We start from the raw sequence: 21,965 nt of genomic DNA, 5'->3' as shown, positions 1-21,965 counted from the left end.
GTTAGTTTATTTTGTTCATTAGATTTCACATATAAGTGAAATCATATGGTATTTGTCTTTCTCTGAGTTATTTCACTTAGCATAATAATCTCCAAGTATTATTTCATTATGTAAATATACCACTGCTGTTTTATCTACTCATCTGCTGATGGGCAGTTGGGCTACTTCCAAATCTTGGCTATAATGCTGCAATGAACATAAGGGTATATATGTTCTATCAAATCAGTGTTTTGGGTTTCTTTGGATATATTCCCAGAAGTGAAATCGCAGGGTCATAAGGCAGTTCCACTTTTAATTTTTTGAGGTAACTCCATAGTGGCTGCACCAATCTGCATTCCCACCAACAGTGCATTTACTCCACATCCTCTCCAACACTGGTTGTTTGTTGATTTATTGTGATAGCCATTCTGACAGGGGTGAGATGATATATCATTGTGGTTTTAATTTGCATTTCTTTGATGATTAGTGATGTTAAGCATCTTTTCATATGTCTATCTGTATGTCCTCTCTGGAAAAGCATTTATTTAGGTCCTTTATCCATTTTTTTAATTGTATTGTTTGTTTTTTAGGTGTTGAGTTTTATAAGTTCTTTATAAATTTTGGATATTAACACCTTATCAGATATATTATAGGCAAATATGTTCTCCCATTCAGTGAGTTGTCTTTTCATTTTGTTGATCATTTCTTTCGCTGTGCAAAAGTGTTTTAGTTTGACACACTCCCATTTGTACTATACTCTTTTGATTACTATGGCCTTGTTGTATATATTGTGAATATAGTGAATCCTCCAATTTTTTTCTTCTTTCTCAAGATTGCTGTGGCTATTTGGGGTCTTTGTGGTTCCATATAAATATTTGGAATATTTGTTTTAATTCTGTTAACTACGGTATAGGTATATTGATAGGAATTATATTATCTGTATCTTCCACCTTCCTACCAGTCTTGATGTGGCTTCCTTTGTAAATCCTTGGTATAAGATTTCTCTTCAGCTTGCCTTCAGTTGGTTATTCAGGTTGATTGCTCTATATTTTAGTTATAATTACAGTTTGGTCCTGGGAGGAGATGAATGTCACAGCCACCTACTCTGCTACCACTTTGTTAAACCTGAAGTAAAGTTCCTGTTTGATTTTACCAAGATAGGAAGCCTCACTAAAATTGTGGGTAAACAGTTTAACACTACTTCAATTACTAGGCAAAAAGGTTAATAATATACTTAAAATACTTAAGGGTTATATGGCAGTTGTATCTTAAAGGCAAAGTCCACAGAAGAACATGTTCATTTGTCAAAAGTGGAAGAAACTACTGGTTACTGCACTCATAAAATATATATTAACTGTCCATAAATTCCATGAATAGTTTTTATATTCCAGGGAAGAATCTCTCTTTGAGTAGAGGGCTCATTTCTGTCTCCTTTGTGCCTAGTGTTAATGATTCTCCTGTATGACCCAGGCAGCCTTCATAGCAGAAGTTTTCTTTCCACTTTGCTTCTGCTATTGCTGCTCAGTGTGGCTGTCCTAACTAGCCTTAAGGAATCTGTTCCAAGTGCAATGATGTCTGTTCTTTGGGTTTTCAGCATTATCTTGTCCAACGGCAATCTGATCAGATTCCCTCTGCTTACATAGATTGGTCCTGCAAAGGGAGGGCTGGCTTTTCTAAGGCTGAGTATCTCACTGACACAGAGAGATCTTACTTCTGATTGGAGTGGTTTGGGCTTCTTTCATTCAAAGAAAAAAAAAAATACTTTTGATATTCTTAATCTTTTTTTACCTGAATTTCCATCAGAAAAGATAGTGTGAACTTCATTTTATGGGCAAGGAAGGCGAAGCAGAAATGGTTGTTGTCTCTCTACCAAAGGTCAATTTGTTAGGGCTAGAATGCTGGTTCACTCTCTTCCACCTATTGTTCTAGAAAGCTAGGTTTCCTGATTCAATAACAACAATAATCCTATATAGTAAAAGCCTAATATGCTAAATGTCCAGTCATCCAGTAGTCTGTTCAACCAATCAAAGCGTAATATGCTAATGATATGCTAATGCCACTCAGTCACTTGCTATGACATGCACTCACCACCAGGGGACAGATAGTTGACTGGTTGACTAGTCACTATGACATGTGCTAACCACCACGGGGGCAGATGCTCCGACCGTTAGGTTAGCTTGCTAATGCGGTCCTACTGATTGGGACTGAGTGAGATGACAAGCTGGACACACCCTGGAGCCCTCCCGTGGTCCCTCCCTGGCTGGCCAACCTCCTGTGTCCCTCTCTGGCCCTAATCGTGCACCAATGGGGTCCCTCAGCCTGGCTACATTCTCTCACAATCCACGACCCCTCAGGGAATATTGCAGAGACAGTTTTTGGCTATCCCTCATGCCAGGCCTAAAGACCCCACTGGTGCACAAATTCTTGCACTGGGCCTCTAGTAATAATAATAATAATTAACAAAAACAACAAAAACAGCAACATTCAGTAGCATGTATCATGTGCCTGGCCTGTCTATGAGCTAGGCAGAATGCTATGTGTTTTTGTATATGTTATATTTAATTCTTATCACCATCTAATGTGATAGATACTCATCCATCCATGTTTTATAAATGAGGAAACTTTGGCCCTGAGAATTAGAATAACCTATTATTTCTAAGTAGTATAGCTGGTATTTGGGCCTAGACCAGAGCCCATGGCCTTAACTAGGGGTTTTGTGCTATCAAAAATATGGGGATGCACACCCACCTATGAAAGGGTGCCCATTTCAGTCTGACATGCCCAAACCCATCTACTAAGACTCAAAAATGCAGTTTTGAGTACCACCATTCCAGAGTAGTAGGAAGTGTGGTCTTTCAGACTTCCTAACCTCATGTATGTCCTCAAATTCCTTCCAAAGGGCTATCCTAAGAGGGCTGCACCCTCTAGGATCTGGAGAACGCCCCAATGTTACTTGTAACCAGTTGCATCAAGTGGGCTGTAGTGGCAGTTGTGGGAAGTGCGGAAACTGTTAACCTTTCCCCCGGAGAAGCAGTTTTACCACCCTGGGATGGGCTTCCACCATCTGTCACTGAGGAGCCCTGCTAGGCCTTGGCACTTCAGGGTGGGAGAGGAAAAGAGCTCATCCTCTCGGGGCTGTACTCAGCCAGGAGTTCTCCCTGCCAAATGGGTTGGGGTTTTAGCATCCCTGCTCTTTGTTTTCCTTTGTTTGCACAGCTGCTTTGCCAGGCTCCAGTGTGCCCCTGGGAGGGCTGGGTTGAGAAGAGACAGTTCATGGATTATAGTTTGTGTCTTAGTCATGGTCAGCTCAGTCCATGCTGAGAATTTGAATCTCAGGAAATAGGGGTTGGGAAGGGTCTCTACCCCTTCGCTCCCTCACAGTCTTTAGTCTCCTCATAGTGATAATCTCTATTTCAGAAAAGGAGAAAAGAAATGTGGGAGAACTATGTGGGCAAAATGTATACTCACTAATATTGGATCATGTCACTGTTTCTATTACATTGTTGCCGGTTCAGTGCTAACCCTTTTGGATGCCCACCGAAACAGGCAGCAAATCCTCGACTGGTGCTAGTTAAATGGCGACTCTGGTGATACTCAGCCCTCTCCAGTTATTGCCCTATTAATATATGAGCTCAGAATTGCCAGATTTCCTGGATTTTCATATGAAATTTGATTTTTAGGTATTGACAGCAAAATGATTGCCAAAAAGAAAAAATGAACCCTGTGTGATTCTAGCAGGGCTCCTCAGTGACAGATGGTGGAAGCCCATCCCAGGGTGGTAAAACTGCTCCTCCGGGGGAAAGGTTAACCGTCTCCGCACTTCCCACAACTGCCACTACAGCCCACTTGATGCAACTGGTTACAGGTAACATTGGGGCGTTCTCCAGATCCTAGAGGGTGCAGCCCTCTTAGGATAGCCCTTTGGAAGGAATTTGAGGACATACATGAGGTTAGGAAGTCTGAAAGACCACACTTCCTACTACTCTGGAATGGTGGTACTCAAAACTGCATTTTTAAGTCTTAGTAGATGGGTTGGGCATGTCAGACTGAAATGGGCACCCTTTCATAGGTGGGTGTGCATCCCCATATTTTTGATAGCACAAAACCCCTAGTTAAGACTCCTGGCTTCTAGGAATGGTGGATAACATGATTCAAACTAACCCTTCCCTCTGAAAAGAAAAATGTGAAAGAAATATATAAAAATATTGTTTGACAAATATCAGTGACCAATAGTAACATGAATAGGAAGACAGTTGGAGCTCAGGGAAATGAGCCAGAGCTCTTTCTGTCCTGGAGCATTTTTCTATCCAGGAAGGGAGCTAAGAATGGTATCTTTTGGTGAATTATACAAGTTGGGCTTCAGGGTCCTGCTGGCAACCACTATTACACACTACCCCTTCTAGAGTATGTAGACAACACCTTGTAAGAGTGGTTTCCAGACCATGGTATGCATTGGAGTCACTTTGGGAGCTTGTCAGCGACACATCTTTCCTGCCTGGTCCCTTACTTCATCCTTAGGTAGCAATCTGCTGACCAATTATTGTTGATGCCTTTCATTCATCTCTAAGGACACGGCTTTCTGTTTCAGAAAACCAAGCTGAATCACATTATTGTCCCAAATGTAGGAACCCAGTTTTTTAAAAAAATAACATGAGGACTGATAACCCAGCTCTTGGCTTCAGATGAAGTTTGGGAACAGAGGAAAAGAAGGAGGCAGGCGGTTACAAGGAGAGTAACAGGACTGGAGAGAGAGTGGTCCTTTTGTTTCCATAACTTCTTTCAACCTTGCAGTTATATTTCTGCTAACAGTTTTGTAAGTGGCAGTAGGGGAATGGGCAACTCTAGTTGCCCACATGAAGAAAGATTTGATGTCTGTTATGGATGTCCCCGAATGAGAGAAACATGAGGCTGGGATAGGGACATTTGAGGAGGGCAGGCAGAAATTGTGATGATCTGAACCAGTTAGCCATTTCTAGTCCTTTCATAATGTTTTTGGTGGCAGACACGAGAATAGAAATAGTGGAAAGGGGAAAAGGGAAAGGGAAAGAGTGATCACAGAGCAGTTTTAAGAGGTTTAAGCTGTAAACTCTGGCAGGTCGGTTTGTGTTTGCTCAAAGGGACAATGAAAGGGCACCGAGATTTTGCCCATTGTTTTTGGCTGTACCTGCAGACGCTGGCCACACACTTGTTCTCTCCCTTTCCCTGCCCCGCACAGTACTTCCATATTTCCCAGTTTGGAGCCAAATGGAGCTCATATTTGAATAAAGAGGGAAATTGACTTCTTGTCTCTTCCAGTTTATTTTGGACTTGCAACCTAAGTGCTACCTTTTACCTCCTAAAATCCAAATAAATCGAAAAAGTGGGGAGGACGGTGGCGCAGGGGGCAACCCTGCCCAACCAGTGTGGTTTCCCTCAGGCTGGTCACTGTGTTCCCAAAAAGCTAGTTTAGTTTTGGCTTTGATTGAACTTTCTGGGGTAATATTTCATCGGCTTTTTTCTTGGAATGTCTTTCCCCCTCCGAAGAGAGCTTGTGTGGAGCAGTTTTTATTTTTTCTGATACTGACAAGATAAATGGGCTCCCTCAGTGTTGAGCTCAGAATTCAGATTTATCTATACTTATTTTTCATATTCTGTATTTTGGTTAATTTTAGGCCTATTTTGGATTAAAATAGATAGGTTGGTGTATTACATGAGATGGGGGTTAAAGTTAGGACCATGGTTGGATGTATTGTAATAAAGAATAAAATGTTTGCAGTGCTTAGCATTCTCACTTAGTTTACATTAGAAAGATGTTGATTTCAGTAATACTTTTGCTTCTATATACTTTCCAAATGCAGGTAAAGTAACTAGTCATTTTTGTTACCTAAAATCTGGAATACAGTAAACAGGGCAGCATCTAGCCTATAGGACACCTTTGTGCAAATTAGGAAAGGTGCCCTCAGTAGGAATACATAGGAAAGGGAGGCTGGTGGATGGCCTCTTTGTGCGAAGACAAGGGCACCCCTTCCTCCGGGAAGATGCCAGTCCTTGCCAGGCCTCCTAGCTTGCTGAGAGGAGCTGAGGATATTCCACCCCCACTTACCGGCCTATTAATAGGTAGCCTGAGGTTACAGACCCTTGTACTTGGCTCTCCTCTGTTACACTGTAGAGCAGGGGTCTTCAAACTACGGCCTGCGGGCCCATGCAGCCCCCAGGGGAGTCTGATCCGGCCCGCCAGGTTTTTTGGGCAGTGAGCGCAGCCAAGGTGTTACAGTAGGAATTAGTAGTTCATATAGTCCGGCCCTCCAGCTCTCTGAGGGACCGTGATCTGGCCCCCACTTTAAAAAGTTTGAGGACCCCTGCTGTAGAGTATTGGGGTTTTGAAGGGCAGTGTAATCAGAAACCTTCTCCAATACTGAGATGTTTTGTAAACAAAGGCAGGGGATGATATTTAATTTATAATCATAACAGATCTGAATTGCTCCACAATTCCCGGGAGGCAAAAATGTCACATTTCATTGTATGGACATTCTTATATTGTACGGATCATTGTATGGATCAAACTATTTCTAACTCAGCCACCCCTGACTGACTTGGCAAGAAGTTCAATAGTGGCCATTTAAGGACCCCACCTCTTTCCAGATTATCTATGATAGCTCCCAGAGCATGGAAAGGGTGCATATGTCCGAGGAAGAGTTCAGGTATCTGTGGTTGCCTTCACCTCTACTTGTTATCCTCACCATCTGTCTGGGGCATTTATTATCAGTTTAAGGCAAAATCTGATCAGCTGGCTCAGGTTTTGCCCTAGGGGCCTAGGCTATGTCTCATTCACTGGTCAGACTATGATTTGGCTGCCTGTAGGTCAGGAGCCCACTCCTGATCCAATCAGCTATGGCCTTAGAGTGAAGTCATGTAATAGAAACAAGACAACCTAGTATTTATCTAGAGCACATGTGTCAAACACAAGGCCCGCGGGCCAAATCCAGCCCGCCAGGCCTTGCAATGTGGCCCGCACCGCGCTGTCATCACTGCACTCCGCTGTCAGTTTATGACATTGTCAGTTTATGACTGTTCAGTAAACCATTCGGCCCGCGATTTAGGCTGGATTTTAGATTTTGGACCCTTCTCTGATTGAGTTCGACACCCCTAATCTAGAGCAAAGTATTTATAGGCACGGTAGTGGGCAACCTTAGAGCAGTGGTTCTGGAAGTGTGGTCCTTGGACCAGCAGCATCTGCACCACCTGGAACCTGTTAGAAATGCATTCTTGGGCACTACCCCAGATCTCCTGAATCAGGGGCTTGACAGGAGGGGGGCAACTGTCTGCATTTTATTAGATCCCAGAGATGGTTCCATTGCGCGTCCAAGTGTGAGAACCATTGCCTTAGTTTAAGCAAGCAACACATAGATTAAAAATGAATGTTTGAGTGAAATCATGAGAGAAAGTTCGGTTTTAGCCAAAGTGGGAGTGTTGCTGCATGTTGCCCCTAAGGATCAGGAGAAAGTGGTGTTTGCTATAAATCCTGATTTTATGGACATCAGAGTATCAGTGTTTCCTGTGTTGAATGATCTGCAGTCTCTGGATTGTACCTGCCCCAAATCACGAGCTAGGATAAGTACTGTCATCCCCACCCCTCCTTCCCACAGGATACTTGACTGACGCTCCTAATGTACACTCCCAATGCAGGCTCTCACCACACAGTCTGACAAACCTCACTTAATAAGTGATTGTGTCTCTGGTTAGAATTCTGTTTTTCTACAAAAAAATCAGTTAACTATTTACTTCGAGTCTTGTGACATTCAGGTCATTTACACCTCTCCTGTCTATTGCTGGTCAGGGTAAGGAGTTCAGTTTGTTAGGGCTTTGTTATTGTGGATCCCTTACATGACATGAATTGAAACAAAAATCACATGAAACAAGAGATAAGATGGGAAAGAAAGTAAAAGGAGAAACCTTGGTCCTTCCAGGGGGTATAAGGAGGATAAAACCTAACACAGGGCCAGGATTAGGGTAAGTAAGATGAGCAAAATTCAGTAAGGTGGTGCCAAAATTAAGGGGGTGCCAAAATTCAGTAAGCAAGATAAATATTTTAATACAATATTTTAAAAAATAAAAGTCAATGAAAAAAAATTCACATTAAACAAAGTATCAAAAATTTAAATGCAGGCCCCAATTTCCTCTTTAGCCTGGCACTTAATAAACAAGGTGACAACAGCAAAATTCATCCAACCTTGGAGCTACGAGGACTGTTGAATGGACATAATGCCAACTTGCTTTGTTGCAGGATGAGCACTCACTGGTCCCTACAGCTGAGTATAGAAAAGCTATGGTTCATAGATCGAGCTCAACCACTGAGTCATGCCAGTCGGGCAGGCTTCTCATTTTTAACTCCTCTTCTCACTCCCCATTCTGAGAGCCTTTCTAATGCCTCAGAGAAATTAACTTCCCCTCTCTTTTCCATAATATGTGGTTGATGATATGAAAGAAGTATCTAGGATTCACATGTATCAAAGCTGTGATTTCTAAAGAAAAACATAACAGTAAAGATCCATTACCCTTCCATTCACCCATAGTGCCCTTCATGAATGACCACAGAAGAATCTATCTGCCTCATCATTTTCCATTCATCAATATAGCATCAGTTTATTCCACCAATAGTCATTGAATACCTTCTAAGGCACTTTCTAAGCCCTAAATTAGACAGAGTTCCTGACCTCAAGGTGTGACCATTTGTTCTATATATACAGGCATATGAATGGGTAAAAGTAGACCCATGGTTGTTTATAAGGAAAAAGACATGCAAGTTGTAATTATTACAATAGCTTTAGTAACTCAAAAGAATGTCACAGTGAAATTGTAAACCTATATTTGCTCACCCCTGTATTTACACACTCAGTCAAGAAAAAAATACCTCACTTTATGATCCTTAAATTAATTATGCTTTGCCGCTCCCATTTCACAAGGCTGGCAACAATTCGATCTTGGGCATTTTTAGGGACCCCTCCCAGAACTTCTCAGGATCATACAAACATCTAGAGACTTTCTGATTTCCTGGAAAATGACTCAGTGGAGCCCTAACAGGTTTGGCTCAGTGGATAGAGCGGCGGCCTGTGGACTGAAGGGTCCCAGGTTCGATTACGGTCAAGGGCATGTACCTTGGTTGCGGGCACATCTCTAGTAGGAGGTGTGCAAGAGGCAGCTGATTGATGTTTCTTTCTCATCGATGTTTCTAACTCTGTCCCTCTCCCTTTCTCTCTGTGAAAAATCAATAAAAAAAATATATTTTTTAAAATGGCTCAGTGGATCTCACTAGTGCTCAGTCTATGGTGAACATCTCTGATGTCCTTCTTCCCAAACCCTCATGGTCCCCTAAGAGCATATGGCTCCTTAGCTTCTGTGCCAGATTCGCCTGGGGTTCTTTGCTCAGGGTGTGAGTTCCTGTGCTCAAGGTCTTCCTCATATAAAGTTTTCAAAATGTGCTTCCTTCTCTTTGATTTGCATAACCATCAAAGCCTTCTCCTCTGACATGATTAGGACCAGGGGCAAGTGCTTGGTTCACTAATTCTGAGGGAGAGTTATAAGAGGTAATTAAAGGCATACATACCTTATCCATTGTATTTTTAACACAAATTGTTAAATGAATAGTCACTTGTCAATCTTTTAATTTTGATCCAAGACCTTTTCTTTGAACATGAGCATACTGTTTGGTTGTGATTTCTTTTCATTCATAATTTATTATTTGTAATGCTCACCTTTAATTTCTTAAAAAAAAAAAAAAAAACATTTTTATTTACTTCAGAGAGAAAGGGAGAGGGGGAGAGAGAGAGATAGAAACATCAATGATGAGAGAGAGTCATTGATTGGCTGCCTCCTGCATGCCCCACCTGGGGATTGAGCCTGCAACCCTGGCATGCACCCTGACTGGTAATTGAACCTTGACCTCCTGGTTCATAGATCAATGCTCAACCACTGAAACACATAAGCCAGGCCACCTTTAATTTCTTTAGAGTCAGTGGGAACTTATTTGAGAAGTTATACAAGGAAAGAATTGTTTATATTTTTTTTATTTCTCCCAAATATATTATAGTATCTAATTTGACAGGATTAGCTAATGCCCATTACCTACTTCTTTCCAAAATATTCAACTTAATTTTCTAGAAAAAAAAAACCTCTTTCTATTTATATTTACTAGTACATTTTACTGGTTTACATATAATTTAATAATTGCATAATCTAAATAACAAGCACAATAGACATTACCTGACTCCTGGTAGACTCATAACTTTACTGCTGGAGGCAGAAATTAATGAACAAGTTAGAGAGCTCAGAGAACTCCTTCAGCTTCCATTGCCTAATGAATTAAATCCTTCACCTTCACTCTGTCAGTTTAGGTCCCTCCAAACAAACTTTGCTCAGGGTGGTCCGTGTCTACACTCCGCTCAGGACATACTGTGCTAATTATACCCTGGGCATTTGCTAGTGCTCTTGTTTGATGAGAATGTATGCATTTCGTACATCTCCGTATCTGTTAAGTATAGGTGAGGATTGCAAGTGAGAAAACTCCCCCACCACGTTCCAAAATTACAGGTTTTATTTTCCTAAATATGGTATCTTTTTTCTTCTTTATGCCAGCATTTCCCAACCTGTTAAATCAGTATCTCTATTTAGGATTTGTCTTTAAATGGACTCACTTTGTTTTCACTTTAATCTGTTTACCACAGAAAATTGTATCAGTGCTCAACAAGGAAAAACACATTATCCCTTGATAAATAAAAGGGCACCATAAAAAGGAATTCAATAAAAATATACAATGTTATCACCTCCTACCTAAGTAATCCTTGCCTGAGGTCTGTTCTATATTGGTAAAGTGTACAGAATTGCCAGCAGAGTTTCTCCTTAATAAAATTAGGAGGATTGAAGAAGAATGGAGAATAGAGTGACTTTCTCATTGTTTTATAAGTCACACCATGTCCATGTACCACCTAAAATAGTCTCCTGTACCAACTAAAATCATCTTCAGTGATACATGTTCCACACTTTGGAAAACAATGCCTTATTCCTATGAAATAAGAAGCAGTTAATGAGCAAGAAATGATTCTTATTTTTCATCATATTTCATCATTCCTAGAATTTTTCTTAGGCCTCTAAACCACCCTACCTCCTTCTAGGGGACCCTGAGGAGCCTCAGGGACCACTGTGTTATTTCATGAGAAATGAGCAGTTCTTTCTGCAGCTCTAGCAGGTTGATGAGCCTATCTTCTTTGACATTTCAAGATAGTAGGTTCTTCAGGCCCATGGTCTTAGAATGGAGAACGGTTGTTTTTCCTCAAGCTTGTGTGTGTGTGTGTGTGGCGGAGGGGAATATAGAGGGGTTGGGGGGTGCACATGTAGGGGAGAGAAGATAGCAGAGGAAAACAGATGTTTTTGAAGTCCCCTACATCACAAAGCTCTGTTCATGAAACGCTCTAGTGCTCTGGAGGTTGGGTTGTGCAGTTTCCTATCTTAGGTCAGTGTTTCTGGGAATTGGCTGAGATTTAGAGATAATGTTCTCCCCTCCTCCCCTGCCCACTCCAACCTCCTTGCCTGAAAGAGGAAACTAAGGCCCAAAAAACAGGCGTCTTACCCTTGATGGTGCTGCCAGTAAATTGATAATTAGAATCATACCTAGATGTTTGAAATCCAAGTCCATCACAGCGGCTGTCCTGTGACTGACCCGAGTTGTTCTTTCTTTTCCAGGCAGTGCTGAGCCCTCTGATCGCCATCGCACTGAAAATATCCCAGATTCATGAGAGAACCGGCCGGAGGGGTCCCACCGTCATAACCTGAAGAGAGAAACCATGACTCACCAGGCCCAAAGGAGAGTGCTCTGCAGGAGACATGTCACCCACACCTTCTTGATACCTGTTTGTGCCTCTTATGACTTTGGAAATAAAAAACAAAATATAATTTGCTGGTGGGGGGTGGGAAAAGAAAAAAATCTGTTTTGTTTGGGTTTTGGTCAGTTCCTCCCAATGTGATGGGGTCTTCAACTGTCTTTTAAAGCTATCATTTGTCCTTGGTATGGTATCACACAAAGGAACCTCCCCTTTGAGAAAGAGTGAGTTGGCTAGGAAACTGTTAATCACAACATCTGGGCATCGGTGGTGCCAGATGAGAAAAGATTCTGAAATATAATGGAGGAGAGTCCAATGCCAGAATTGAGCAAGCCACAGGTACCCTTGGGCAGATAAGAAGACCCTCCTCAGCATGGAGGAAGATTTAGCTTTTCATCCAAGGTCAGCTTTTCCATTAGGGAATTTGTAGAACTCCCAATAGTTCACCTTATCCTACCAACCACCTGATGACCCGCTTTCCCACCTTCCCATCTCCAAAGTCCCTGTGTCACATTCTCTCACATCTTCTAAAGCTTTTTACACATCACAATGACACACCATCAACAAAACATATCTAAAGTTGTTCTCTCTTATTTTGTAGATATTATTTTAGCTATTGAGCTGGCTGCATTCCTTCAAATTCAGCCATTCATTATGCAGGTGGGAAATCATTTTTGGCAGGAGTCTGCAAATGAGTGTTTAAAATTTTTCAGGCCCTTCCTTGATTACATCACCAAGGGTAATACATGGGTTTTTACTCATTCCTCCTGGGAAGACAAAATATCACCACATCTACTATCTCTGATGTTTTCTCTGCTATCTTATCTCCCAATAAGGGCCCATTTTGGTGCACTTGTTTGGACACCATTCAGCTCTTTCTTATAATGGCTGTAAAAGGAGACAATGAAATGCTGTGAAAGTAGGAAATGAAGTGGATGCTGGAAGCAAACCTTACTGGTGTGGTGGTACAGGTATGGGCCTGATGAGATGCAGGTCAGAGCGGGACCTCTGCTGGAGAGCATAGGGTCACAGCTGGCTGTCTGCCCAGGAAAAGGGTACCACAGCCTCAGCAGCCTCCCTCTGACTCAGCCAGGACACTCGGTGCACGGGACCTGTTTGCATATGTTTTGCTTCCTAGGGAACGGCACTCTCACTTATTGTGTCATTTGCACAGATGACGTGGTGTGCTTTGACTTTAAGCCATTTGTAATTGCTGTAGTTAGGATTAGTGAAAGCCGGGAAATTCCCACCACTAAGGTATTTGTTTCTATTTTCTATCTATGCCTGTCAGAAACGTGCAAGGACATTTAGTTTCCAATAAAAATAGGAATTCCTTATTTCAACCTTATGCAAAGATTGTGGAATTTTGCTTGTTTGTTTTGTCATTTAAGAACCCCCCATAGTGGTCACTATTCTGATAAGTCTGCTTTTCAGAACACTAGCAAGAGCTGGTTTTCATTATCATGACTTTAGGAATTTATTAAATAAGTGGAACAGAAAAGACAGATGAATTGCTCAAAACTGCCTCTGGGAGTGAGCAGAAACTAAAATGGCATTTGACCTTTCATTGTAAGTATCTTCATTTCAAAATAAGAGAAGGGTGGCTTTGGGCTAAGAGTCTAAAGAACTAGTTCTGGAATTCAGCAACAGAATGCAATTTGCCTTATAGCTTTGGTTCTCATCGTCTTTAAAGTGATGGTCCATGATGGCCTTTTATTCACTACTCAGCTCCGTGTTGGTCAGCACAATTAGTACATTCTTAGGCTTGACTGATGGTAAGAAATTCCCCCCCCCCCCAAGATGCTACTTTTAATCATCTCTAACTTTCCATGTTCAAATGCAAATTAATCCTCATTTTAAAATCCTACTTCTTTATTTCTCTACAGAGTCGTGTGTCCAGCAGCCCAACTATATATTCATTCATCTAGCAAACAATTGAACAACTCTATGCAGAGTCCTGGTTTTGGTGCAGCAAGGAGATGTATAAAATGTTATTCCTGCTCCTATGAGTTTGTGATTTGGAAACAGGAGGCTATGACACAGAATTGGATAGACATGAATGGTACAGGTGCATGTTGCTGTGGAGATTCATAGATTAACTCAGAGAAGGAAGGACTCAGCACTTAAAGGGTTTCCCAAAGAGTGAGTTTCCTGAGACTTGTAACCATTTACATAGTTTCACCAGGGGCAACCATAGCAAGAACAACGTCAAGGAGTTGAGAGGTGGGAGGGCTGGATTGTAGGCTTGCTTTGGGTCTAGTGAGAGGTTGGCTTAGATGAGTGGGGTTGGAGCAGACACAGTATTATAATATCAGGTAGAACAATGCTTGGGCCCAGCGATGGAAAGCAGCAGCTGCACAGCCACCTATGTTTACAGAGCTTCTCCTCAGCGAGGGTGCAAAGGGAAGGTCCTGCAGTGGCTCTAGGATGCAGCCTCTCTCTGGAACCTGCTGGCATCACATTGCCAAGGTACTGTGTCTGCTTTACCTGCAACCCAAGCTTCTATTGCTGAGCTTATGCATACACGTCCTCTTGTCTTATCCTCAAAGAGTGAGAGACAAGAGGTCACTCCTCTGCATATAATGTGCATTAGGCTCTTAAAGATGGGGCTCCAGCCCTTAGTTTTTCTTAAAAGCAAATGACTGGAGAAATCCAAGTTTGTGGGGACCACAGGAGACAATCATAGAAGAAACATAGTGTCTGGCAAATGCAAGGGCCGCTCTTGTAATCAGCTAATATTAAGGGTTCACTCAACACCGTGCACCTCCAGAGCAGTGACAGCAACTCTATGTGATAGTATGTACTATATTACTGTATTGCAGCACGTGGTTCCCAACCAGGCCAGTAGGGGATTGGAAATGTGTACACGTGCCAGGTAGGTGTTTAATGGAAAGGAACTAAGGATGCTAAACATCCTGCCCGGTGTCACTCCGTCCTTTAGAACAAAAAGTTGTTTTGCCCCATCCTTGATTCTTGAGTTTATTAGTTGACTTTGAAAATGAGTGGGAGCCATTACTAAAATGAGATCATTTATAAAATCTCACTGATAGAAAGCACAACTTCCATCCACAGCAGGGGTCCTCAAACTTTTTAAAGTGGGGGCCAGATCACGGTCCCTCAGAGAGCTGGAGGGCCGGACTATATGAACTACTAATTCCTACTGTAACACCTCGGCTGCGCTCATTGCCCAAAAAACCTGGCAGGCTGGATCAGACTCGACCCCTGATCCACGGGACAAATAGTGTTGCATGACACTATAGGCTGAAGGGCTTGGCCACGGCGGGAAGGCTTTCTGCACAGGTAGCCTCAGACCAATGGCCAATCCCATGGTGGTGCCCTGGGCTGACGGCTGGCTGCACTGCACCAGTGCTCTCTGCAGGTAATACAGGCAGTGATGGGTAATGGCTGGGGACTTCTAACTGGCCTGTCAGCTGCGGGTCAGTGTAAGGCATGGATTCACTTTGGCAGCAATATCCATCAGCCATGGCAGGTCTGGGGAATTTGAAGAGTGCGTGGGGGCATGGGTAGTAACCTAACAGATGACTCCATTTTATTGCTTGGTCATGCACTGGGTATTCTTGAAACACCTGGCCACTGGACACTGATATCCCAGCCACCAGCTGGGGTCATTTCCATTCCTGAGTGGAGAAGGGTCTGAGAAATCTCACGCCTTTGGAAATGATGTAACTGCCAGTAAATCAGTCTACAACAGTTACAACTGGCCCTTCAGCAGTTACAAACAGCAAGAGATTATCTGAGGCGTCAGAGCTTAGCAGCATGCCTGCGCCACTCCAACCAGCTGGAAGCCTTATCAGTGGGCCCAGCTCTGCAGCTGACAGCCCACCTGGTATGTGAAGCAGCCCGAGCTGCCAAGGAGCATTTTAGGTGCCAGTGAGGATATGCACTGTAAACCATGTCTTTATCATATTTCCATGCCTTTTAGCACTTAGTATGTGCCCTGCAATGTCAGTGAACTAGAGAGATGCCTCACCAGACACTATGTGTTTAAGTAGAATCCTAAGGGATTGGGTGAAAGGTTTTGTGAGCTTTTTGTGTGGAGTGTTGAAAATTCCTACACTACATCTCATGTATGCAAAAGATGCAGCAAGAACTATAACTCAAAAAACTATTCAGGGAGACATTATAAGATTAAAATACTGGAGCCATCGCCTCTGAATATTTCCCTTTCCCAGTGACCCATGAGATTATCATTCACATTTGAGAAGAGGGAACAAGCACAGACACACTGCTTAGAGGTTTGCCTCTTGTCCACTTTCTCACCTGTCATTCATGGAATCAGGGTTCTCAATCCATCTCCATTAATTTTATCTTAAGCTTATGGAGGAAGAGGGGATGCAATGTCTGTTTCCCTGAGTAAATCCCTCTCGGGTGGGCAATGAATTCTTACTAACCACACAGACATTTGTCTGGCTGGCCCAGTGGATTTTAACTGCTGGGCCTTTCAAAGGTGGGCTTTTGTTTTGTGTAACACCCATGTTCTTGATGCTTGCTTCAGAGTACATATGTGTGTTTTTTAAAGTCAATAAGTGCCTGTTAAGTAGTATTTCTTTTCAAAAAGCACCTGCCTAATTTCCTGAATCAATAGTTTTTCTCAGTAATGTTTGGTTTTGTGAAGAGATTTACTCATTTGGATGCTGTGTAAGTTCCACATAGAGAAGGAAACTTTGACTTATGTTCCTCTATTGATTTTTTCCCCCCTGATATAAAACAGTGGCAAAAAAGGGAAAGTTTAAGTACAAAAATTTATTACAGTAAAGAGATTAAAACAATTTTCTTATGTAAACCAACATTAACATTTGTTTCACAGGACTACCGGTAGTTTGGAAAAACCATCTATTATAATTGCACGTTCTGGCTGAAAGCCCAGCGATAGAGCTTGTTCAGGTCAGTGAGTGTGCTCAGACCCCAGGGAAAATTTCAGGACTACTGGCTCAGTAGAGGGATAAAAAGAGACAATGAGACAATTGCATTGCTTACAAATGGTCACCTTCCTGTTTGACAACCTGCATATCCAGTTGTGACCTTGATGTCAAGAATTCAAGTCACAGATGCCCACGTTCATGCTTCTTGTAAATGGCCCAGGATTTCCTTTTATGTGGCTTCCTGTGTATTTTTCAGCAATAACAGGGAAGAGAAGGCCAAGGGGCCACATCCCATCTCAATACCCCCCTTCCTCCTTGAAAGATCTTCATTCTTCCTATCACTGTCCAAATCCTCCTGTGCCCAATCACCAACTGTTGCCTGTTACCACTAGGAATCATCTTTCATCATCAGTATGATTATCAGATGAAAGGAAACTACACCAAGAGGTGAGGGCCAGGCTCCTGGGCAGAAAACCCGGAGGCCTTGTTAACATTTTAAAGGAGAATCCAGCAGATGAACTCAAAAGCAACCTCTGCTGCCTTTCCAGGGGCTTTAATGTATCGCTCCTCTTCCTGTTAGGCCCACTTTCTGAAGGAGGGGGGGAGGGGGGGGGGGAGAGAAGTCCAAACTGCTCTCTGTGAGAAAGGAAGGAAGACCGGGTAAATAGCATAAAAATTGGAAGTAAATGCATCCCCCTCTATGGACCGTCCTTCATCCTCCTGGAAATAACTGTATGTTGTTGGAAAAGTTTCTTAAGTTCTCAAAGCCTCAGTATAAACTCAGCATGTGTAGAATGGGAATAACCATAGCACACATCTCTGAAGGCACTAAGGATGGCTAAATAAAAAGCACAGGAAGTTCATTCACAGCACAGATCATGCCATAGAAAAAGGATTCCGTAATTGCTGGCTATCAACCCCAGTGTAAATCCTTCACTCGATAGAGGAGAAAACTGAGGCCCAGAGAGGAAGATCCTTGTCCAAGCTCTAAAGCATCAGGCTGTGTGTCTTTCCACCACCCTGCCATCCGACTTGTCCCCTTACAGTAAAACAAAATATAATGAAGCTGACAAGATTTCTTAGACTTAAGATCTCGGGGTGCTCTTGTATGGGGTCACGGATGTGGCTTTTCCTCCCACAATCCCTTGCCTGCTTTTATTTTTAGCAGCTGTGTCCCAGGAGAGGACATCCTGGGTGCCAGAGAGCTCCCCCTGCTTCAGCACTCCTGGCTTTGCCTCTGGGCATCTTTCCATGCTGTTGCTGCCACTGCCCCGTCCACCACAGACTCGGCATAGGATGGTGGTGCCTCTCGGTGGGCACCACTTTCAACCTCAAATCCAAGGTCCATCTCTGTGTACAGAGGTGGCGGGACATCCACGGCCTCTCCCTCTGCAGGACAGGTTTGCTTTCCAGCATCCAGACTTTCTTCATAAGCAGGAGGGTAAAAATCTGGCCTGGGGGACAAAATGCCACAAACACGCACATGTTATTCAAGTGGTTCAGGCCAGAGAGGCACATGTCTGCCTCTCTCAGATCACCCTGTGTGGAGTGAAACTTAAGAAACATTGATTTTGAAACAGATGTATTTCTTCCCTGGCATCACCCGTTTTTAAAAAACACGCCACTCTCCCAGAAGAGCTCTCTTTCTCAGCCATAAGATGTGAGTCTGTAGTCACACTTTCCCTGGTGGGTTATTCCAGACTATCCCCTCTCTCTTACTTGCTGGAACCAAGACTTTCAGAGTGAAATCCTTAGCAGAGGTAGGGAACATGAGGGCTTGAACTGTGTACCTTCTCTACTCAATTATTCATTCCATTCACATCCTATCTCCATTCACACACATCATCTTCTCAATTGCACTCACAGTTTCAGAGCCTCACAGCCAATAAAATAATGAATGTAAACCAGCTCCATGAAGTTCCCTGAACTATATCAGATGCTTATCTCTTTCCCATCACTCATGTCTCGGCAGCTAGTTAAAAGAAAAACAACTAATTTCCCAAGCGATTTCAACTGAGAACTTTATGTAGATTTTAGATACAACTTTTCCCATACCATCCGACCAATGGCTAACAGAACCATTTGTGCCCGAGCTGGTAATCTTGCCCAGTGTTGCTAATTGCTGAATCCTTCCAGCTTCTCCATTGTGAATGGGATTGGGGGTGACAATGAGGTGAAGAAGAGAGAGGGTGAGCTTGGTTGAGTTGTGTATTTATAGAGTGAATTCTTCCAGTGCCTACAGGGAGTGTTTGTGATATGTAACCACAACAGAACACGGACTGCCATTTGTAGGCACAGCTCCCTTCCAAATGTGCCCAGGCCCAAAGCCAAATGGCTGGAGCCACTGTCTACTGTACAGCCCACATCTCAGCCTTCACTCCGAATAGCCAAGGCTGTGTCATGGGGCACATGTATTAAGACACTTGAAAACAATAAGGTGAGCCCTTCCCTAAAGCAGCAGTCCCAACTTTTCGGACTTCACAGACCACCGGTTGGCAACTGCTCCCCTAATGTGATTTGAGAGGCTCCAGGGTGACTGCTGCCTGCCCCACAAACCCCATTCACCTCTCCCAACCCTCCACCCCCAGCAGTTTCATTTCCAGTGCCCTGGATTCTACCACTGCAAGCCCATTTGCTTTTTATTCCTCAACCTGGGTACCCATTTGAATGCAAACGCTTCTGGGAAATGTAACTTCCCATGGCTGACTTGCTAGCCATTTTGACTGAGCTGGGCATCTATCTACTAGATGCAATAGGAAGAGACAATAAACGGGGAGCGTAATGCTGTCTATAATTTAAGGCATTTCTGCACAGTGATGCTATGTATGTATTAATAAATTTAAGCTACACTCAAGAGGTAATCAATTATTCTTATCAGGAATTTCATACTCTGGAGACAATTATATAACATGCAAAATAAAGTCAGCATTCTAGATGCTTCTTCTAAAATCACTTCAGTTATCTCAACATTTTATCAAACTCCGAGTCCTTGCTTGGTAAGTATAATAAACATCGGAATTGGGTTTAGATTATTATAATTATTATCATTAATTAGCATAATAATGTCAAAAATCAAGTCACGGGTAAAAGTGCACTACTTATTCAAAATACACGGAGTAGCAAAACATACAGAGTAGCTAAAGTATTTTAGGTGAAGAGGGTAAATGATTTGTGGAGTCTTACAGCCCGTACCTTCAGGATGATGCCTGATATTTTATCCCTAAATGGTCCTGTGGTCAGCCAAGAATTAGGAGGTTTGGGGTTGTCTGATACTAACCATGAGGCTAACTAAAATATTCTAATGTGGTAGAATATATAACATAGAATTTACCACTTTGGCCGCTGTGCAGCTCATGACACTAAGTACATTCACATTGTTGTGCAACCATCACCACTATTATCTCCCAAACTGAAGCCCCGTGCCCATTAAACAGTTACTCCCCATCCCCCACCACCACCTCCTGCCCCTGACAACCACTGTTCTATTTTCTGTCAATGAATTCGACTTTTCCAGATACTTTATATAACTGAAATCATATATGTTTGTATTTTTGTGTCTGGTTTATGTCACTTAGCATAATGTCTTCAAGATTCATCCATGGTGTAGCATGTGTCAGAATTCCTTACTTCTTAAGGCTGAAAAAAAAAATACTCGATTGCATGTATACACCACATTTTGTTGATCAGTTCATTCACTGATGGCCTAGATTGTTTCTTCCTTTTGTCTAGTGTGAAGAATGCTGCTATGAATATTGGTGTAGATATAGCCGTTCAAGGCCCTGCCTTCAGTTCTTTTGTTTGTATACTCAGAAGTGGAATTGCTGGATCAAATAGTAATTCTGTGTTTAATGTTTTGTGGAACCTCCCTATCATTTCCCACAGTGGCTGCACCACTTTACATTCCTACCAGCAGTGCACTAGGTTTCCAATTTCTCCACACCCTTGCTGACACTTGGGTTTTCTTTTTAATAATAGCCACCCTAATGGGTGCACTGTGGCAAGGTTATCTAAATTTTACCTCTGGAATATAATTGCTTTCCCTCAAATGAATCTTTCCTGCAAAGTATGATCACAATACCTAAAGGGTTACTAAGCTGGGACTTCACTGAGTTCCTAATGCAGGACTGATTTTATGCCTTCTTGTTTCCTTGCTGTGTGGCAGAATTAGGCTCTGGACTTGCTTTCCTTATAACCTGGTTGTGTTGGGCCTCTTAAATTGGCTTAGGTGGGTTTTCAATGTGTGTGTGGGAGGAGAGGGAGGCGGAGGCGGCAGGAGATGGTGGCAGGGTATAAATTCCCTTTACTTCATGGTTTTCCCCAGAGACAGCACCATTATTCCTAATAACTAACCCCAGAGTAATCCCCTGATGATAACACGTTGGCTCTAGACATACTGCTCCATGAGACATGTCGAGCGCTCCAAGCGGGTCACTCAGCTTTCCCAGAACTCAGCCCCATCTCAACCCTCATCTGTCCTCTGGCTTATCAGCACATACCTGTCCACTGTGGCTGGGGCCACGGCCCCCTGAGCAAGATGTGGTCTGAGCACATGGCTGAACATCCCCTTGTTTTCACTCGCCTGGCGGTAGGTGCTCCAGAAAATCCCACTCAGAAGGATCACAAACCCCAGAGGCAGAAGCAAATAGGCCAGGATCAGGTTCCACCGACAGTTGAACGTGGAGCCTGAGGAGATGAAGAAGGCCCCCAGGCAGATGATCAGAAAGCCTGTCAGAAGGGCAAGGGCACAGAGGACTGCACCAGTTCTGTTCCGCATCCCTCCTCCTCGGGAACCGGCTCCCTGACCCTGCCACTCCCAGCTCAGAGAGAATGCTCGTAGCTTTATATGCTCTGGGACCAATTGGCCTTTGGACAATTAAATGAAGCAGGCACTTAGAAGGTATTCATTAACCATTGAAAGTAACTGTAATGTATGTTGGAGGATTAACCGAAAAACACAGCACTGTGTACTACAGGAAGGAGTGGCTTCTCATAGCTGCCTTGTTCTTCTGAGCTGGAGAGGACCCTCTGCTGACCCCAGTTATTTGAGGGGAGGTCTCCCATCACTGATTACAAGAACACTGGTGTCTTAATCCTCACAGTGGGTAATTCCCCACGAATGCTAGAGAAATTAGCATTCCTTGATGAACTATCTTCTTTGCGGTTTAGCAGAAAGTCCCGATTTCTTATTTCTCTCTCTTTACTAAAAAGACTTTAAAAGGCTCTGAACATGTTTGTCTTACCTCTCTCACTG

The 21,965-nt window shown here is 42.9% G+C and overlaps 2 protein-coding genes across 2 annotated transcripts in view; one reads left to right on the top strand and one right to left on the bottom strand.

Moving 5' to 3' along the window:
* The window catches only part of PGM5 (phosphoglucomutase 5), a 161,753-nt gene extending 148,574 nt beyond the window's left edge, over positions 1 to 13,179 (top strand). Inside the window, exon 11 of the mRNA XM_084899519.1 lies at positions 11,695 to 13,179. Within this exon, the coding sequence (XP_084755645.1) occupies positions 11,695 to 11,784 (90 nt within the window). The 3' untranslated portion in view covers positions 11,785 to 13,179. The remainder of the gene's footprint in view (positions 1 to 11,694) is intronic.
* Positions 13,180 to 16,575: 3,396 nt separating this feature from the next.
* Positions 16,576 to 21,523, bottom strand: TMEM252 (transmembrane protein 252). Its single transcript, XM_084898044.1, has 2 exons — positions 21,211 to 21,523; positions 16,576 to 18,168 (listed from the first exon to the last, which is right to left on the bottom strand). The coding sequence occupies exons 1-2, from the start codon at positions 21,486 to 21,488 to the stop codon at positions 17,931 to 17,933; spliced, it is 516 nt and encodes a 171-aa protein (XP_084754170.1). The 5' UTR covers positions 21,489 to 21,523; the 3' UTR covers positions 16,576 to 17,930.
* Between the last annotated feature and the right edge of the window lie 442 nt (positions 21,524 to 21,965).

The sequence above is a fragment of the Pipistrellus hanaki genome (assembly GCF_964339955.1).
Source record: "Pipistrellus hanaki genome assembly, chromosome: 11".
Classification (NCBI taxonomy): Eukaryota; Metazoa; Chordata; class Mammalia; order Chiroptera; family Vespertilionidae; genus Pipistrellus; species Pipistrellus hanaki.
The sequence above is the reverse complement of the archived record's forward strand: the minus strand, read 5'-3'. Positions and strand labels throughout refer to the sequence as shown.